Here is a 15,789-nt window from a genome sequence, read left to right on the forward strand (position 1 = left end):
GTAAGGTAACTTGCCCAACTAGTCAATCTAAGAGGTGGGCCCGAAATACAGATTTCTCTGACTGCCAGTCCACAGTCTCCCTAGTTTACCACCCTCAGGGATGCTGACGTGTGGCTGGTGCTGTCAGGGTCCCCAGGAGTGTACTAAGGAAGGAGGGTATGTATCCAGTGGGCAATGGAGTTGTCTCAAACTCCACATTCACTGGAGAGGGGTTTTGCTTTCTGCCTTTGGTGACAGGTAACCACAGGGCACTAGTGTGCTCACTGGTTGGAATCCAGTTGATTTTATTCATGGCTTCTCTCCCTGTTCATCTAGCCTCAGAGAGAACATGAGAGTTTTTGACCCCAAAGAAAATGGGCCTCTTGGGGGAATAGTGGTTTGGGTAAATGAGAGAAAATGATAGTCTGATGAAATATAACCTCTGAATGGATGCCTGTCGCAAGGCTAGCCAAGAATTGCTTGCAGTGACATTAAATTCACTTCCTTTGCTTGTTTTTCTTCAAAGAGAAAGAAAAACTAAAACCTCCACTGAGGCTAGGGAGATGAATGTGTTTGGCATGACAGTCTGAGACTATCTGAGGTATCTTGGGAAAGGGAACAGTGGCTGTTGTTGGGTTACAGACACAGTCTCCTATACTTTGCCTTGCTTCCTTAGGAGGTATGCCATGCCAGCATTGGTCCCCCAGCCTGTATCCAAACCAGCCCAGCCTTTCTGGCCTCACACAGAGGTGTATGGTGTCGGGAAGGAGCTATTTTGGGTGGGGTATATTTTGGCTTGTTTATCCGTATGCACCACTGAATGCAGTCCTGATTGGAGTGGGATGGGATCTGAGACTCCCTGTCACAGACACAACTGAGAGAAGGTCATTTCCTGTGAGTAACCATTCTTTCTCCCACAGACCTTCACATCAAGATACAAGGCCCCAGCTCAGGACACTGGAGGAAAACACTTCTATAGGATGTGGCAAGAGATATGAATGTAGCCCAGATCCATATTTTTGATAAATTGCTTTTCTGTCACTTTAGCTTCTCAGTAAATAAAAACTCTAAAAGCCATGCATGTGTTTGATTCTCTTAGGAATTTGCAAATCAGTGGGCATCTGATACCATTCTTTGGAGCTTCTGTCTCGGGGAAAGGTAATTATAGCCTGAAGCAAATGAGCATTGCTGAAGCCCAGACTGGCTTCAGACTCTGGTCACCTGAAACCAGGCTGTACAGACTCACCAACAACTCAGCAAATTTGAAGGAAAATTCCCATTTGGATACTGGCTTATTCACAGAACTCTAAAATTTTTTTTCTATTTTTACATTTCTCTTGGCCTGCGTTTCAATTCTTGGGTGTTTATTACACCTCCTACTCTTTTCCCTTGATGACAAAGTTCTCTACCTAGGACCTGAATAACTGCCCTAATATTTAAAATTACTAACATTTGTTAATTACCTGGTACTAGGTCCTGGGCTAAGCATGTTACCTTTAGTATTGAGTTTTCCCTTCACAAAAATCTTATAAATAGATTCAATTATCCCCATTTTGCAAATGAAAAAAGTGAAGCTCAGAGAGGTTAAGTATTTACCCCAAGGTCACACAGCTAATAAGTAGAGAAGCCAAGAATCATGTCAGGGCTATCTTATTCATGCTTTTAAGCAATATACTACTTCACTGTGTTTCTTAAGATTAATGATAACTGTCAGCAGAATGAGTCATGAATTGTGACCACAAGCCAGGCAGAGCCAAGAGACACCCAAATTTTAATCATATACCATTCTAAATATCCATAAGAGAAGTATGTTCATGAAATAGGTAATTCATATAACAGCTCATCAGGCCAAAGTTCTTTATCATTAGAATGAAAATATATTTACAAATCTTAGCACCCTGTCTAATTCAAAGGACTTTAGATAGAAAATGTGTGCATGTCTTAAGAATCAAAAGAAATGCCAAATTCAAACTGATCAAACGGGGTAAGAATTGCAGACTTTTGTGAGTGGACAGGACTGAGATAATATGAGCTTTCCCTTTCAAGTTTTGAAATCCGTGATATACTCAGTAAAAAGGGGTCTCCTTCTGGACATGGTGAGTAGAATTCCTCTAGATGTCTGTAGCTCCAGGTCTCATGGCTGGCCCAAATCCCTGGTTTTAAGTAACACAAATGAACTAGATGGTAACTATTTTCTTTAGAGGGTAGGCAAACTCGGTTTACTGGGATGGTGACTGCCTCCCTTAAGTGGGTATGCATCTTTCAGTCCTGGGAAGATTTAAAATTAAGAGAAAGTTTTCAAAGAATCAAAACCATAGAAATAATATATTTTCCTAGGAAAAATTCTGTATTGTTTTTATTTTTATTTTTTATTCTTTATTATTATTTTTTTATATTGTTTTATGTTCTTGTGAAACAAAAGAATTTGGCCTAATAGAAAACTTGAACCTTGAAACGCCAAATCAAAATGTGTAATTGAGTAATTGGTTTAGACATGGGGTTTTTTTTGTTGTTGTTTTTGTTTTTTTTTCCTATCAACAAATGAACATTTGTTTTATTGACAAAAATTTAACAGACTCACCCTACCTTCATATATGTGAGTAAGTGTGTCTGGATCTTAGGTTCTCCTTAAAGTTCTGTTTTAAAAAAGAAAGCCAGTAAACTGTTTTTCCAGGATATCAAAATAACTGGTTAGGACAATGAAAAAATAAGTTAAAATTTTACAGGATGTTATACAGCCAAAATAATTAATTGAATATTTTTATCCTCTTTTTAAATACACTTAGAGCAGATTCAGGAGACGAGTGAGCAATTCACAAGGGAGACGGACACAGCCTCCTTTGTTCAATGTTCATGCTGCTAGGCAAAGACCAAAAAATGACACTGCAATTTTACAGACAGAATGATTCACCTTTTGTTGAAAGGAATACCCTGAGAGGTTTAAGAAGGCTAGAAAAATGTAACTGAGAGAGCAAAATTTTATTATGTTTTTTTCAATATATTATCTTTAATATCTACTTTGGCCAGAAATAAAAACCAAGAAACAGGAAGAAGAAACAAAATGTAAGAGACAGGTATTAGAAAGCAGCATCAAGGACTAAGGGAGGGGCTCAAAAAAAAAGAGATGAGGGTGATGTACAGAAATCCTGTATTTTATGCATGAATTGTCTTATAAACTCACAACTTCTCTAATAACAATAAACTCTACAAAAAAAAAAAAAAAGACAAAAACAATCCACCTAGGAAAGAAAAGGTTGAAAGGATATGTCATCCATGACACAGCTCTGGAAGTGTTATTGTGCACAGTGTGCATTTAACTAGAAAATAATTTAGTGGCAGTAATATCACAAGTCATACCAAGGCCAGAGAATGGAAGGTCTGGATCACAAAGTCTATAGGTGGTGCTCTATTAGTTTTGTTTTGTTTTTTTTTAATCTTATTTTATTGAGATATATTCACATACCATGCAGTCATACAAAACAAATCGTACATTCGATTGTTCACAGTACCATTACATAGTGGTACATTCATCACCTAAATCAATCCCTGACACCTTCATTAGCACACACACAAAAATAACAAGAATAATAATTAAAGTGAAAAAGAGCAATTGAAGTAAAAACACTGGGTACCTTTGTCTGTTTCCTTCCCCTATTTTTCTACTCATCCATCCATAAACTAGACAAAGTGGAGTGTGGTCCTTATGGCTTTCCCAATCCCATTGTCACCCCTCATAAGCTACATTTTTATACAACTGTCTTCGAGATTCATGGGTTCTGGGTTGTAGTTTGATAGTTTCAGGTATCCACCACCAGCTACCCCAATTCTTTAGAACCTAAAAAGGGTTATCTAAAGTGTGCGTAAGAGTGCCCACCAGAGTGACCTCTCGGCTCCTTTTGGAATCTCTCAGCCACTGAAGCTTATTTCATTTCCTTTCACATCCCCCTTTTGGTCAAGAAGATGTTCTCTGTCCCACGATGCCAGGTCTACATTCCTCCCTGGGAGTCATATTCCACGTTGCCAGGGAGATTCACCTCCCTGGGTAGACATGGGGTTTTAAGTTGAAATCTTTCTGAGTTTGGGCATTTATTGGAAGAGCTGAGAGCTTTAGAGTCACTGTATTTATAAGTTTAATTTATTGAATTTATGGATCATTTAAGAACTCAAAGCTTTTGTGTATTTATTACAAATAATTGAAAAATGTTAAATGTCTAATTGCTGTTTGAAATGATGAAGTTATTTGATTACTGAGTTTGTAAGCAAGACCAAACATAGTTCAAGGCCTCCTTAAAAGTGATGGCTAAAATTTTTCCTAGACTATGAATGGAATAATAATATTTATAAGCTGAACTTAAAAATTTAAGAACTAAGGTTTTGAATTTATAACTTTAATATATTTAACACTAATTGTTAAAATCAAAAGTAAACTTCTAAATCTTTTCTGCTGAAAGAAAGAGATAGGAGAAGGAAGGGGGGAGGGGGGAGAGAGGGAGGGAGGAAAGGAAAGGAAAAGAAAGGAACAACAAGACACCTAAGGACCACAAAAAGCTCTTATCAATATTCTAAGTCATTGCCATTTGGAGGATCAGAAGTTGGTGTTTCAGTGTCCCTGGACACAGCAAACAGGCATCTGCCAAGTGGAATCCTGGAGCCCCTTTTCAGCCAAGACCATGGCCTGAGGCTGAGTTAAGCTTTCAGTCCTTACAAAGCATGTGGGGCAGCTTCCATCCCCATCTGGACTGCACTGAGAGGATGGATGAAGGAGGAACCTCAGGTTCCCTTCAGCTCTGAAATCCTGTGGCTATAGAAGTATTTACCGTCACTTCAAACTCTGGCCCTCTGAGTCAGGATTAAAAATAATTCCCATTATATTTTCAAAAGGAGCGTAAGATAAGAAGGTAGACTTTGGGAGTCAGATTATCTGGTGATCATTGAGTCCTAGAACTGACATTAGCTCAGGGATTTGAGAAAATGAATCTCTATAAACCTCAATTGTCTAGTCTTTGACATGACAATAGTTACAGTATTTAGATCTTGCAACAGTGTGAGGATTAAGCTAGGAAATGAAGATGAAGTGCTTAGCAACAGAGATGAGCACACAAAAAGTGATCATAGCAAGCCTGGTGTGGAGATAGGGATACTTGCTATCATTTTCATTTGATAGGTGAGAGATTTTTAAGGTAGACTAACTGAGAAGCTCAGGGTTATCTCAGCTTAATAAGTCACAGATCCAAAACTGGGACCAGTGATGAAACGCAGGCGCTTTACACATTACAGTGCTTTCTGCTAAGAGATCCAAGCCTCCTACATCTAAGAATTTAAATTATCCACTTAGTAATTTCATGCAATTCTTGACTCTCTGACTCACATACAGAGAATGTGCTTTTATGGAGGCAAATAAGGAATTTCTGCCCACAATGACACATTTACCAATTAACCTCCAAGCAAATGCTTGCTCCATTTCTGGAACCCCTTAACTGCATCTGATAGTCTGGGTGATGTTTACACTGAGGTCTCTATGAGTTTTTATTTGTTGTGGGTGGAACACCCCCAACTTTGCTCCTCCTCGGGCTGTAAGGTCCTGTAGAATTATGACCCAACATAGGGGAGAAATGGAGAAGGGAGGAAAGTGGGGTGATAATTTTACACTTTTCTTTGGATATGCCCCTTCACCACTAGCACTGGGGTTACTATGCAGTGGTTCTCAATAAACCACACTCTCCAGTGAATCAGGGAGCAGGATTAAGAGGTTTTTCTTTTTTCCTCCCTTTTGAGGCCCTAGTTGGGTTTTTATTGTTCCATGCAGAGTTGAAAGGAAGCAGAAGATCAAGCACAATGTGCCAAACCCTGTTTGGAACTAAAAGAGGCCTAATAAATATGTAAAATTAAAATGCTGTATACAAAGCTCTCCAAATTCACTGACTGAATAAATGAACCCTCATGATAGGTCAGAATTCTCTATTTTGTGCCAAAAACAAGTATCAGAAAAGAAAGAAAAGACCTATCCAAGGTCACCAAATAAAGTCAAGCTTGGAACTGAACCCCACCAGGCTCATGCCCAGAGCTACTTCCTATAGGATGAGAGGAAGCCTGGCTGCCAGAGTGCCGTGAAACTGAGACCAGCCCTCTCCAGGAAAAGGCTGCTCTCTGCAAACACATGCGTGGCTCCATGTTTCCTGGGTGTTTTCATTCGCTCACCCTGAACAAATGCCTTCTTGCCTCCTCAGGGAGCCCAAAGGTGACGTACCTGGATAGGAAGTTCTCCAGTGACTGCTTCTTATCCTCCTTGCAGACAATGCCCTCCCTCTTCTGCTTCTCCATGTCTTTGATTCGGGACTGGAAAGTATCGATCAAATCGAACACAGACTTCATTGCTATAGGCACCTCATAGTATTGCTGTTTAAGAAAGAATAGATGTATATAGTGTATAAATGAGTTTCTTCCCTCTGTTCAGAAGATAAAAGAACATGGGAGAACTCAGGGGCACTTTGGGGAAATTCTAAGAAATCAGAGCCTGGAGGGCTCACTAATTTATAAGCTGCTCCTGCACTTCTAGCTTCTGCTATTGTTTTGAGGTTCTGAATTCATGAAACAATTGCCACTTTCCATTTCATGAGGATTTCTTCTTAACTGTGCACCTTTTATTAAAAAGGGCGCATGCTTTCCTCACCATACATATCTTAGATCCACTTCCCTTCTTGTGGGACTAAGCTGGTTTCTGTTCACTACACAACTGGAGAAGAAGTGAGAAACACTGTATCTCACACAGGAACATTGGAGTATCTGACCTGATCAAAAAGGGTAATTTTCCATTATAAGGAGGCCTATTCTGTGGTCATCAAGAGCTGACATGAATTTTTTTATTGATGCCCAGAAAGTATTTTATTGAGTGAGCATCGGTTAAAGTTAGTCACATGCGCTTGTGCATCCTCAAAAACAAGTCTGCATCCAACTTAAAGACAATGAAATTCAGTTTCTGGGGATTGGAGCTGTCTGGATTTACAACAGCCATCTGAAATGAATTTCCAGGGCTTTGTTCAAACAAAACTAGCACAAGCTGGAGGGCCAGATGGACGTGGCTTGGAGCTGCAACCCAATGGGAATTCAGTAAATCATAGAACGTTAGAGCTGGCAGGGACCCTAGAGATCATCTAGTACAACTTCTCATATCAGAGATGTGGCAACACAGGTGCTGAATAAATTAACAAAGGAAACTCTCTCCACATCCAGAAAAATTCTGCAAGTAGAATCAACTATTTTGATAGCCCAGGCAACTTTTTCCCTAAAGACTCTCTTGTAACTATGACATGCTATCAGTGTGCTAGAAGGGTTAAGACAGTGGGCTCTGGAGCTGGCCTAGGTGGGTTTAAAATAAAATGCTAACTGATTGAACTTGGGCAAGTTATTTAACCACTCTGGGCTTCCATTTCTTCCTTCATGAAACACAGATAATGCTAGTATTTATCTTAGAGGTTTGATTTCAGCATTGTAAATTGTTGATCAGAGTGCCTGGCACAAGGAGGGCACTCAAAAACGTTTGCTAGTTTTGTTATTATTGTCATGACTAAATTGCACATTTTTTCATGGTTCAGAACATTTGTCCCTAAGCAAAGGGAGAAAGTAGGCACAAACCCTTCTGTCCTTGTCCATATCGGATCAGAAAGTAAACTTTCAGGCTTTTCTACAGCAGGCAATGGGTTTCTTAAAGACACTGACCAAATACTCTTTACCTTTTATCCCCAGAACCCAGCATATCGTCGCTGCTCAGTAAGTGTTGGATGCACAATGTTGATATTAGAGAAGAATTTAGTCTGAGTTAAGTAGTGGGACCATGGGAAGTCAGTCAAACCCATCTGTGGTGGTTTGGAGCTATGTACCCCAGAAAAATATGTTCTTAAACTTAATCCATTGCTGTGGAGGTAAGCCCTCGTAAATAGGACCTTTTGACGAGGTTACTTCAGTTAAGGTATGGCCCAACTGATTCAGGATGGGTCTTAATCCTATTACTAGAACCCTGTATAAGCAGAAGGAAATTTGGACACATAGACAAAAAGCCAAAGGAAAGTGAAAGTCAATGGGACCCAAAAGAGAAAGGAAAGGCTGCCATGTGCATTGCCATGTGGAGAAAAGCCGAGGACCAAGGATTGCCAGCAGCCAGCCCCAGAAAATCACAGTCTTTGGGAAAAAAGCATCACCTTGATGATGCCTTGAATTTGGACTTCTCTTAGCCTCAAAATGACGAGCCAATAAATTCCCATTATTTAAGTCATTTCATTGCACGGCATTTGCTTTAGCAATGAGGAAACTAAAACACCAATCTTTTGCTGAGTCTACATTTCTGCCCATGACTTCTGTAGGACAACCTGGAATGTTTGGGCCACTTCAGAACCTCCCAGTATATGAAATAATTTGTGCACCTTACTTATATGTCTAATATACTCATTGACAGAAAAAAATCATTCTAAGGCATGGAAACCCCATCATCCCAAACAGGACCCTGTACCTTTACTCTCAGGTCCACGTCCGTCAGTACCATGAAGAAGTCATTGTAGGTCATTCCAAACTCTTTCCTCAGCTCACTGATGAGATGCTGGTCTACCAAGTCGTCATCATCCACCACTCGCATGGGTTTTTCATTATCTTAAGGCAAATGAAATGTGATAAATTCAGATATGGCAAGATAGAAATGGGTGGGAGGTGAATGGGTAGAGGCTCTGGGAATCCATCTTGCTTTAATCAGACCAGCCATAATGACTTTTAAATATTTGATTACTATTTTGTTAGAACACAAGGTTCCAACATGAATAAGTACAGAAATAAATGAAAAATAAACTAATTTTGAAAGCCACTCTTCTGAAGATGATTAGGGTCCCATCTCTGCCCAACCTGGTCATAGTGAATCAGAAGGAGCAAAGTGAGAGTGAAGACTGCCAAGTCATCCTTGGAAGAAGGCTGCAGTCATCACCTTGGCTCACCAGGGAATTAGACCTAGATACTTTGGTTAAGTTTTCTTGTTTCTATTAAACATATTTCTGAGTCTAAAATCTGTGTCTGTTCCTCTTTTCTGTTATAGACTTCTCTTCGGAATTCAGTAAACCACGTCAGCACTATAGAGAAAAATAAAATGTTTATGTTCAAACCTAGTCACAGGTCCATTTTGGCTCCAAAAAAAATCAAGTGATTCAAAATACAATTCTTTTAAATTATTGTAAGTGCATTTGTGGAAGCTTTTAACCATTATGCACTTTTTTCAATCATCAGGCCCTAAAAGTCAATCATTGTAATTCCAAATGGTTCCTGAAAGTGTTGCTAAATTATTGAGAAGCATGAAAATCAAGGTAAACTGTGGCTTTACATGCTAAATCTTATATCTGGAAAGCAATTTAACGTTTCCAAGGATAGGACAGCTATATTTACTTCTTTCCTTTCATACAGGTTACAATGTTTCCCTCAGCCTATCTAAATTTTTATCGGCAAAATATGTCCCTATGTTAAAAACAAATGTGAAAAAATTAAAATTAACAAATGTATGATATTAGAAATATTAGCAAAGAGAATTTATCAGTTATTATCAACATTGCTACCCACTGCATAGTACTACAGTAGAAACAACCACAATTTTGCAGTTAGAGAGGCTACAGCTTGAGTACCATAGACCATTATACTTTTATTGATAAAAGGAGAACAATTACATTTGAACTATTACTTTGGCTTATTTGATTAGGATTATTAAAAGTATATAAACAAGGAGTTTGATTTCTCTCAAGGAGATCAAAACAAAGAGAAAGGAAAGAATCTGTTTTCCTTCCCACAGTCATAAAAGTGCTTCATGGAGGTGATCCAGAGTTGTGGAAACTGAGAGCCTATTTGAATATCAACCTCTGTCTGCAAAATGGAAACTGATATGCTTCATATGTATATAAACTACTTTTTCAAATGCAGATTTTTGTGGTTAATAATAAAATACAAATTAATTTTTAAAAATTGCTAGATTCATGGTTTTATTCCTATACCTCTTTGAGTATAAAAAGCAAGTTGTAGAATAAAGTGTGTAGTATGGTTTTACTATTTGTTTAAAAAAAAAAAAAAGGAGGAAAAAGAAAATACATCCATAGGGGTATATGCTCAGGAATAGGTCTGAAAGGAAACACAGCTGAAAACAATGGTTGTCTCTGGGGAATGGGATGGCAGCAGGGAGAGGAGAGGTGGAAACTTTCACTGTTTGCTCTGTGCATGTCTATATTATTTGAATTATAACAGGGAACATATTTTATTTGTAATCAGTAATGATGATTATGATGAGGAGGATAATAATAACAGAATCAATTTAAAAGCTGATTTTTAAAAATGTCCTTAACAATTAATGTTCTGGCTCCAAGACTTTAGAAACCAGATTTTATCTTGTCCTAGCAACTATTATTTTTAATTTCTAATATGCATTCATTTTTGCTTTTGTTCATTCAACAGAGTATTTAGTGCCAGTGTTCTGGTCAGGTTCTGTGTTGGATGCGGGATTCAGAGATAAGTAAGACATGATCCCTGACCTCAGGGAATTCAACCTCTTGGTTAGAACCAAAATTAGACCATTAACAATTACCTAACTGATGAAGTCACAAAAGCCATTGAATAGCTGAGATGGAAGGAAGTTGTACATTGCAGTAGATTTTTAAAATGGCCCAATTCTTCACCCTTCCCCATAGCTATGCCTTTTCTCAATAATTCTGCAGGTCCCTGTTACGGTGAGTGAGTTGAACTATCCCACCTCTTGATTCTGAGCTTATCTGTGCAATGTGCTCAGGCCCATGGAATGTTAGTACAAGAGACATAAGCAGAGGCTAGAAATGGGCTTGCACATTATGGATTGCACTTGCCTCTGCCATCACCATTAGACATGCTCACGCTAGCCTGATGGAAGAAAAGTCAAACCAAGTTACCCAAGTCATCCCAGTCAAGACTTTCTTAGATCAGCCAATAGCCAGTTGACTCCCAAACATGTGTACAGCCCAGCTAAGACCAGCAGAATCATCTAGCCAACCCGCAACTGACTGTAGATGCATGAGCAAGCCTAGCCAAGTCAAGCCCAGATTAGCTAAACTCCACAGACTTGTGACTAAATAAATATTTATTGTTATATTCCACTGAGGTTTATGGGTCTTGGTTACACAGCCTCATTGTGGCAATAGATAACTGATGCAGACATTACCTGGACCAAGCTAGTCACTTTTTTGAGGATGAAACTAAGGAGCTACAGTGTGGTGTATGGTTCAATTCCTTTCTTCGGGACTAAAGTTCTCATTTTACCAGCTGTTATGAGAGTTAGCAGCAGGAGTCCTTCTCTGAGAATTTCTCTCAATGAAGGGAGTTGCCTTTCCTCAGGTCACAGCTCTCCTGGGGGACAGGAAAGTATACATTCAATGGTTGGTATAGTGGGGGAGATGACAGATATTAAAGCTGGCCCCCTTGCCTCAAAGTGAGACAACCCTGAAGGGCCAACACATAGGATTGACTGAGGCCTTGTTGCAGTGCGTAGCAGTTCAAGTTCTCTCCCTACCCAATCTTGCATCCCTCACTTCTCATAGGTATTGTTTCTCATGACACTCCCCATTAACCTCCTGCATGCAAATCTCAGAGTCTCGGAGTCTATTTCCCAGGATACTCAACGTGTGACAGACTGAAAGTAGGGGAGTAACTTACATAAATGTTTACACTGCTGGTAATAAAGAGTAAAGTTTAGGACACAAGTAACACAACCTCACTGCTGTCTAGCACTCTCTCTATTATAACAAAATACCTCACATTCAAGAGGTAGAGAGAATCTAGGGCCAAAATTTGAGTGAAATGTGTTCTACTAGGATATGGCAAGAAACCAATTTCACAGCCTGATTTCTCCTTTTAACCAAAATATTTTCTGGAATGTTTCAGCCAAACATTAAAAATAAAAAAAATTTGTATTTCCAGGCTAGAGAAATATCTACATCCCAAATGAAGGTTTGTGGTGAGTGGGAGAACCTGCCAAAGAAAAATAATGAATGCATTGATCAACACTGGACTTAAGGTGGATGGGGACAACTGTACAGCAATACAGAGTCCATACCAGGCTGCATTCTGCAGAAGGGGACATGGCATGAGGCCAGCTCCTATCTTCAGCTGCCTGCTCCTGACAGGTCTCCGTTACACTCTGCATTCTGTCTAAATCAGGGTTGGTGAACAAGAGGTTCTCCTAAGTCTGGAAAAGCAACACATCATTGGCAGCTTCTTGTCAAATTTATTCAAGTTCTGCCAAAGCTTTCTAGTCCTCATGAAAGGCTGTAAGACTTAGAAGCAAAAATTCTTTAGGAAACATCCTATAAACCGTCCACATGTTCCCAATCCAGCTGAAATGATTTACAGATCCTTTTGGTGGAATTTGGTCGCTCTACACGCCTGCCCGCTGGCCTAAGATTATTGAGAAGGACAGACAGGGAGGGTGAACTTTGTTGAATGTTGATAGGATTCACTGGTCCTAGAAGTGAATGTGAAATGTTTGCCTAGGTCCCCATCCTTTGAGAACTTCAAGACCAGAAGTCAGGAGTCAAATTCAAGTGGTAGAAAATTTGTTCATGTATTTGTCCTTTCTCATCTGGCTATAGACAGCAAAGCCACTTCAGAAAAATTCAGATTCACCTGCAACTTACTAAACACAAGCTGTGTATCAGGCATTATGTTCAAAGCTTCCATCTGTGATTGCTTCTCCTCTGTGATACGGTTTGTCTTCTTCCCTCCATTCCTTCCCTAAGTTCAGGCCGTTTCATCAATGTCCCTGGACCACTTCAGCCTCTTTCATGACATCTATTGTTCCCTAACTCCTCTAGAAATTTTTCCAAGTATAATCCACTGTCTACTTTCATCAAATCACCTGGAGTGCTTGATAAAATTGCAATTCTTGGATTCAGGCCAACTGAATAAGACTCACTGGTGATGAGGCCCAGGAGTATGTATTTTAATAGGCTTTCTGGGTGATTTTTATGCAGTCTAAGGACAAAGAAGTACTGACCTACAGAATGCAATCAAATATGGCCATTGTACACAGGGCCATTTATGATTGGACTTGGTCTATCTCAGCTAGTTGACCTCTTAACTCTTCCTCCATCCATTATGCTCAAGCTCTCTATTTTCAGTTTCTAGAAACATGCTCTTTCTTCCTGGAATGCTATTCCTGCTCTTGGAACTACTAATTACCTGTGCAATCTGTCTTTACTTCACCCGTGCACCCATGATATTTGCATTCTTCTGTGCACTCATGATATTTGCATTCTTCTGTGATAATGCTTATCACTTTATATTGTAACCAACTGCTTACATGACTATCTTCCCACATGAATAACTCAACAACAGGGATTGAGTCTTGGTCATCTTTTATATCCTCATAGCGTAGCACAGTTCCTGGCACATAAGAGGCACTAAGTAGAGATTTGGAAATCATAAAAACTGTCCCCTAAGAAAGGTATCACATGAAAAAAGAGGGTAATGAGGGATGAGGTAAAGAAGGTGAGAAAATCTGGGTCTGTGGAGAAAACCCACAATCAAATCTCATACTTTTCTTTTGAGTTTGTGAACCTGCAATGCAGTCAGTCTGGCTGTAATTTGAAAAAGCAAACCCACGTATATTTATTTTCTAAATAGATGTTCACGTATTGGTTCTTTTAAATAAAACATATTTGTAAGACATTTAAAATATAACTATTCTATTCAAGAAATCAACACAGGTCAAAAAATCTCTCAGCTGTGCTTTAGGTCAATCTGGAGGCAAAGACTCCAGCAGATGCTAAATTGCTTTTATCTCAAGAGTCATCCAAGGATTGCTGAATCATTTATAGTAGATTATTTCAGTTGTACTTCCTTTTGATTGGAAACAGATACAGCCACATAACTTTGCCTGCATTTGATCTGCTTGCCCTCATTTTATTCTGTGAGCAGGTGGCATGAGTGACTGGATTGTGTCGATTGGTAGGTCTAACCTGGCCATTCCCGATCACAAGGATGCTGTCCTCACTTGGCCCCTGGAGAGAGCAACTTGTGCAATCAATGAAGAGTGTGACCTGCCCTGATGCTTTTCTGGGCTACAGACTGACTTCACCAAACTTTAAAAGTTATTTAAAAGTTATTTGAAAAGCAAATTCATAAATCTTCAGTAACTTCCCATGGTTTATCAAGGGAAGTTTAAATTCTTTATGCCAGTATTTAAAATCCTTTGAAGTCAATTGCCAAACTGAATTTCTAGCCCTCTATTCCACTTATATGCTATACCCAGTCTTCTGCTCTCGACCAAACCTAGCAGTGAGTCGCCAGAGCAATGATTTTAAAATACAGATTCCTGGAGCCCATCCCCAAACCAATGACTCCGTATCTTGGAGTGGGGAGAAGAGCTGGGAGTCTGACTTTTCATTCTAATGTATAAAGAGTGCTATAAATCGAAATGAAAAAGACCAACCACCTACAAGACAGTAGAAAAATGGTCAAAGAACACAGAAAAAGAAACACAAATGGTCCTTACACATATGAAAATATGTTTAACCATATTCACAAAAAGAGAAATGCAACCCAACACTAACATACACTAAGATGCCACTTTTCACATATCATAATGGCCAAAAATATCCAAAAGTTTGATCATAACCTCTACTGCAGAGGTTTAGGGCAATAAATATACATTTGTTGTGGGATTACAACATGGTATAACTTATACAGAGAGAATCCTAGCAATAGTCACTGAAAGCATTTTCCTTTATGATTCAGTTATCCCACCTTTTAGAATATATCTTATGGATACACCCATGTTCATAATGACATATGTACAAAGTTATTAATTATAAAATTGTTCATAACAACAAAATATTGAAGACAACCCAAGTGTCCATTGACAAGGGACAGGTTGAATAAACTATGGTAAAATACCACAATGGCTTAATAAAGAATGAGGAAGATCTCTATACACTTATATGGAAAGATCTCCAGGAAATATCATTAAGTAAAAAAAGAAAGGTATGTATAATATGCTATATTTTGTATTAAAAGAGAGGCAATATATACATTTATACTTATTTGTATTTGCATAAAGAAGCAATAAATAAATAAACAAGGAATTACAAAAATGATTACCTATAGGGGGCAGAGAGTAACAGAGTAAAGGGTCAGGAGTGGGTGTCAGACATGTCTGTGTATCTCCTTTAATATAGCTTTGGCTTTGGAATCCAAAAATATGTCACTCATTTTAAAAAATGTATAAAAACAAAAAATACTTTGATATCACCTACCAAAAGCTATACTTATTTCCCAAAGCCCCTCTGTTAAATCAACCCACTTTTCAGAATTTTATATTTACAATACCCTCTCTGATGATTGCAAATAGAAGAGCTCATCCCCCATCACATTCTTCCAACACTTATTTTACTTTTCACATCTCGATTGTCACGCTCTGATCTTGACACTGATATGTTTGATGTTAGAAGCAACAAAGGCAATGGGATAAGATGACTGAACAACTTAGGAGACAGGCTCTCTAGCCTCTAGGGCACAGAATGATTGATAATCAAAGGCTGAATAAACAGAGAGGGATATCATACTAAGTGTCTGGGAATCTGAGCACTTAACCAGCCTCTCCTCCCACTTCAGGGTAGCAGAGTCAAGAGAAGGAAAGTTGAGGGCAAAGGGTCGATTTTCAGGACTTGCACCTGAGGGAATGCAGCATTTTTGGATTATTATGTATCCTTATGATGGTGAGACTTGCCGATAAAGAACAATTCGCTGCAATCAAACACAGAAGAGTATCTT

General features: G+C 38.9%; 2 protein-coding genes across 15 annotated transcripts in view; one reads left to right on the forward strand and one right to left on the reverse strand.

Moving 5' to 3' along the window:
• Window positions 1-1,056, forward strand: part of SLC35A5 (solute carrier family 35 member A5) — a 58,130-nt gene extending 57,074 nt beyond the window's left edge. For all 13 annotated transcript variants that reach the window (XM_037835453.1, XM_037835445.1, XM_037835394.1 and 10 more), the window contains one exon: window positions 900-1,056. The gene's annotated coding sequence lies outside the window, so the exon portion shown is untranslated. The remainder of the gene's footprint in view (window positions 1-899) is intronic.
• The window catches only part of CCDC80 (coiled-coil domain containing 80), a 34,823-nt gene that overhangs the window by 5,286 nt on the left and 13,748 nt on the right, over window positions 1-15,789 (reverse strand). For both annotated transcript variants that reach the window (XM_037835387.1, XM_037835382.1), the window contains 2 exons: window positions 8,483-8,619; window positions 6,227-6,375 (listed from right to left, as the gene is read on the reverse strand). In XM_037835387.1, coding sequence (XP_037691315.1) covers window positions 6,227-6,375; window positions 8,483-8,619 — 286 coding nt within the window. The remainder of the gene's footprint in view (window positions 1-6,226; window positions 6,376-8,482; window positions 8,620-15,789) is intronic.

This window comes from Choloepus didactylus, chromosome 1 (genome assembly GCF_015220235.1).
Source record: "Choloepus didactylus isolate mChoDid1 chromosome 1, mChoDid1.pri, whole genome shotgun sequence".
In the NCBI taxonomy this organism is placed as follows: domain Eukaryota; kingdom Metazoa; phylum Chordata; class Mammalia; order Pilosa; family Megalonychidae; genus Choloepus; species Choloepus didactylus.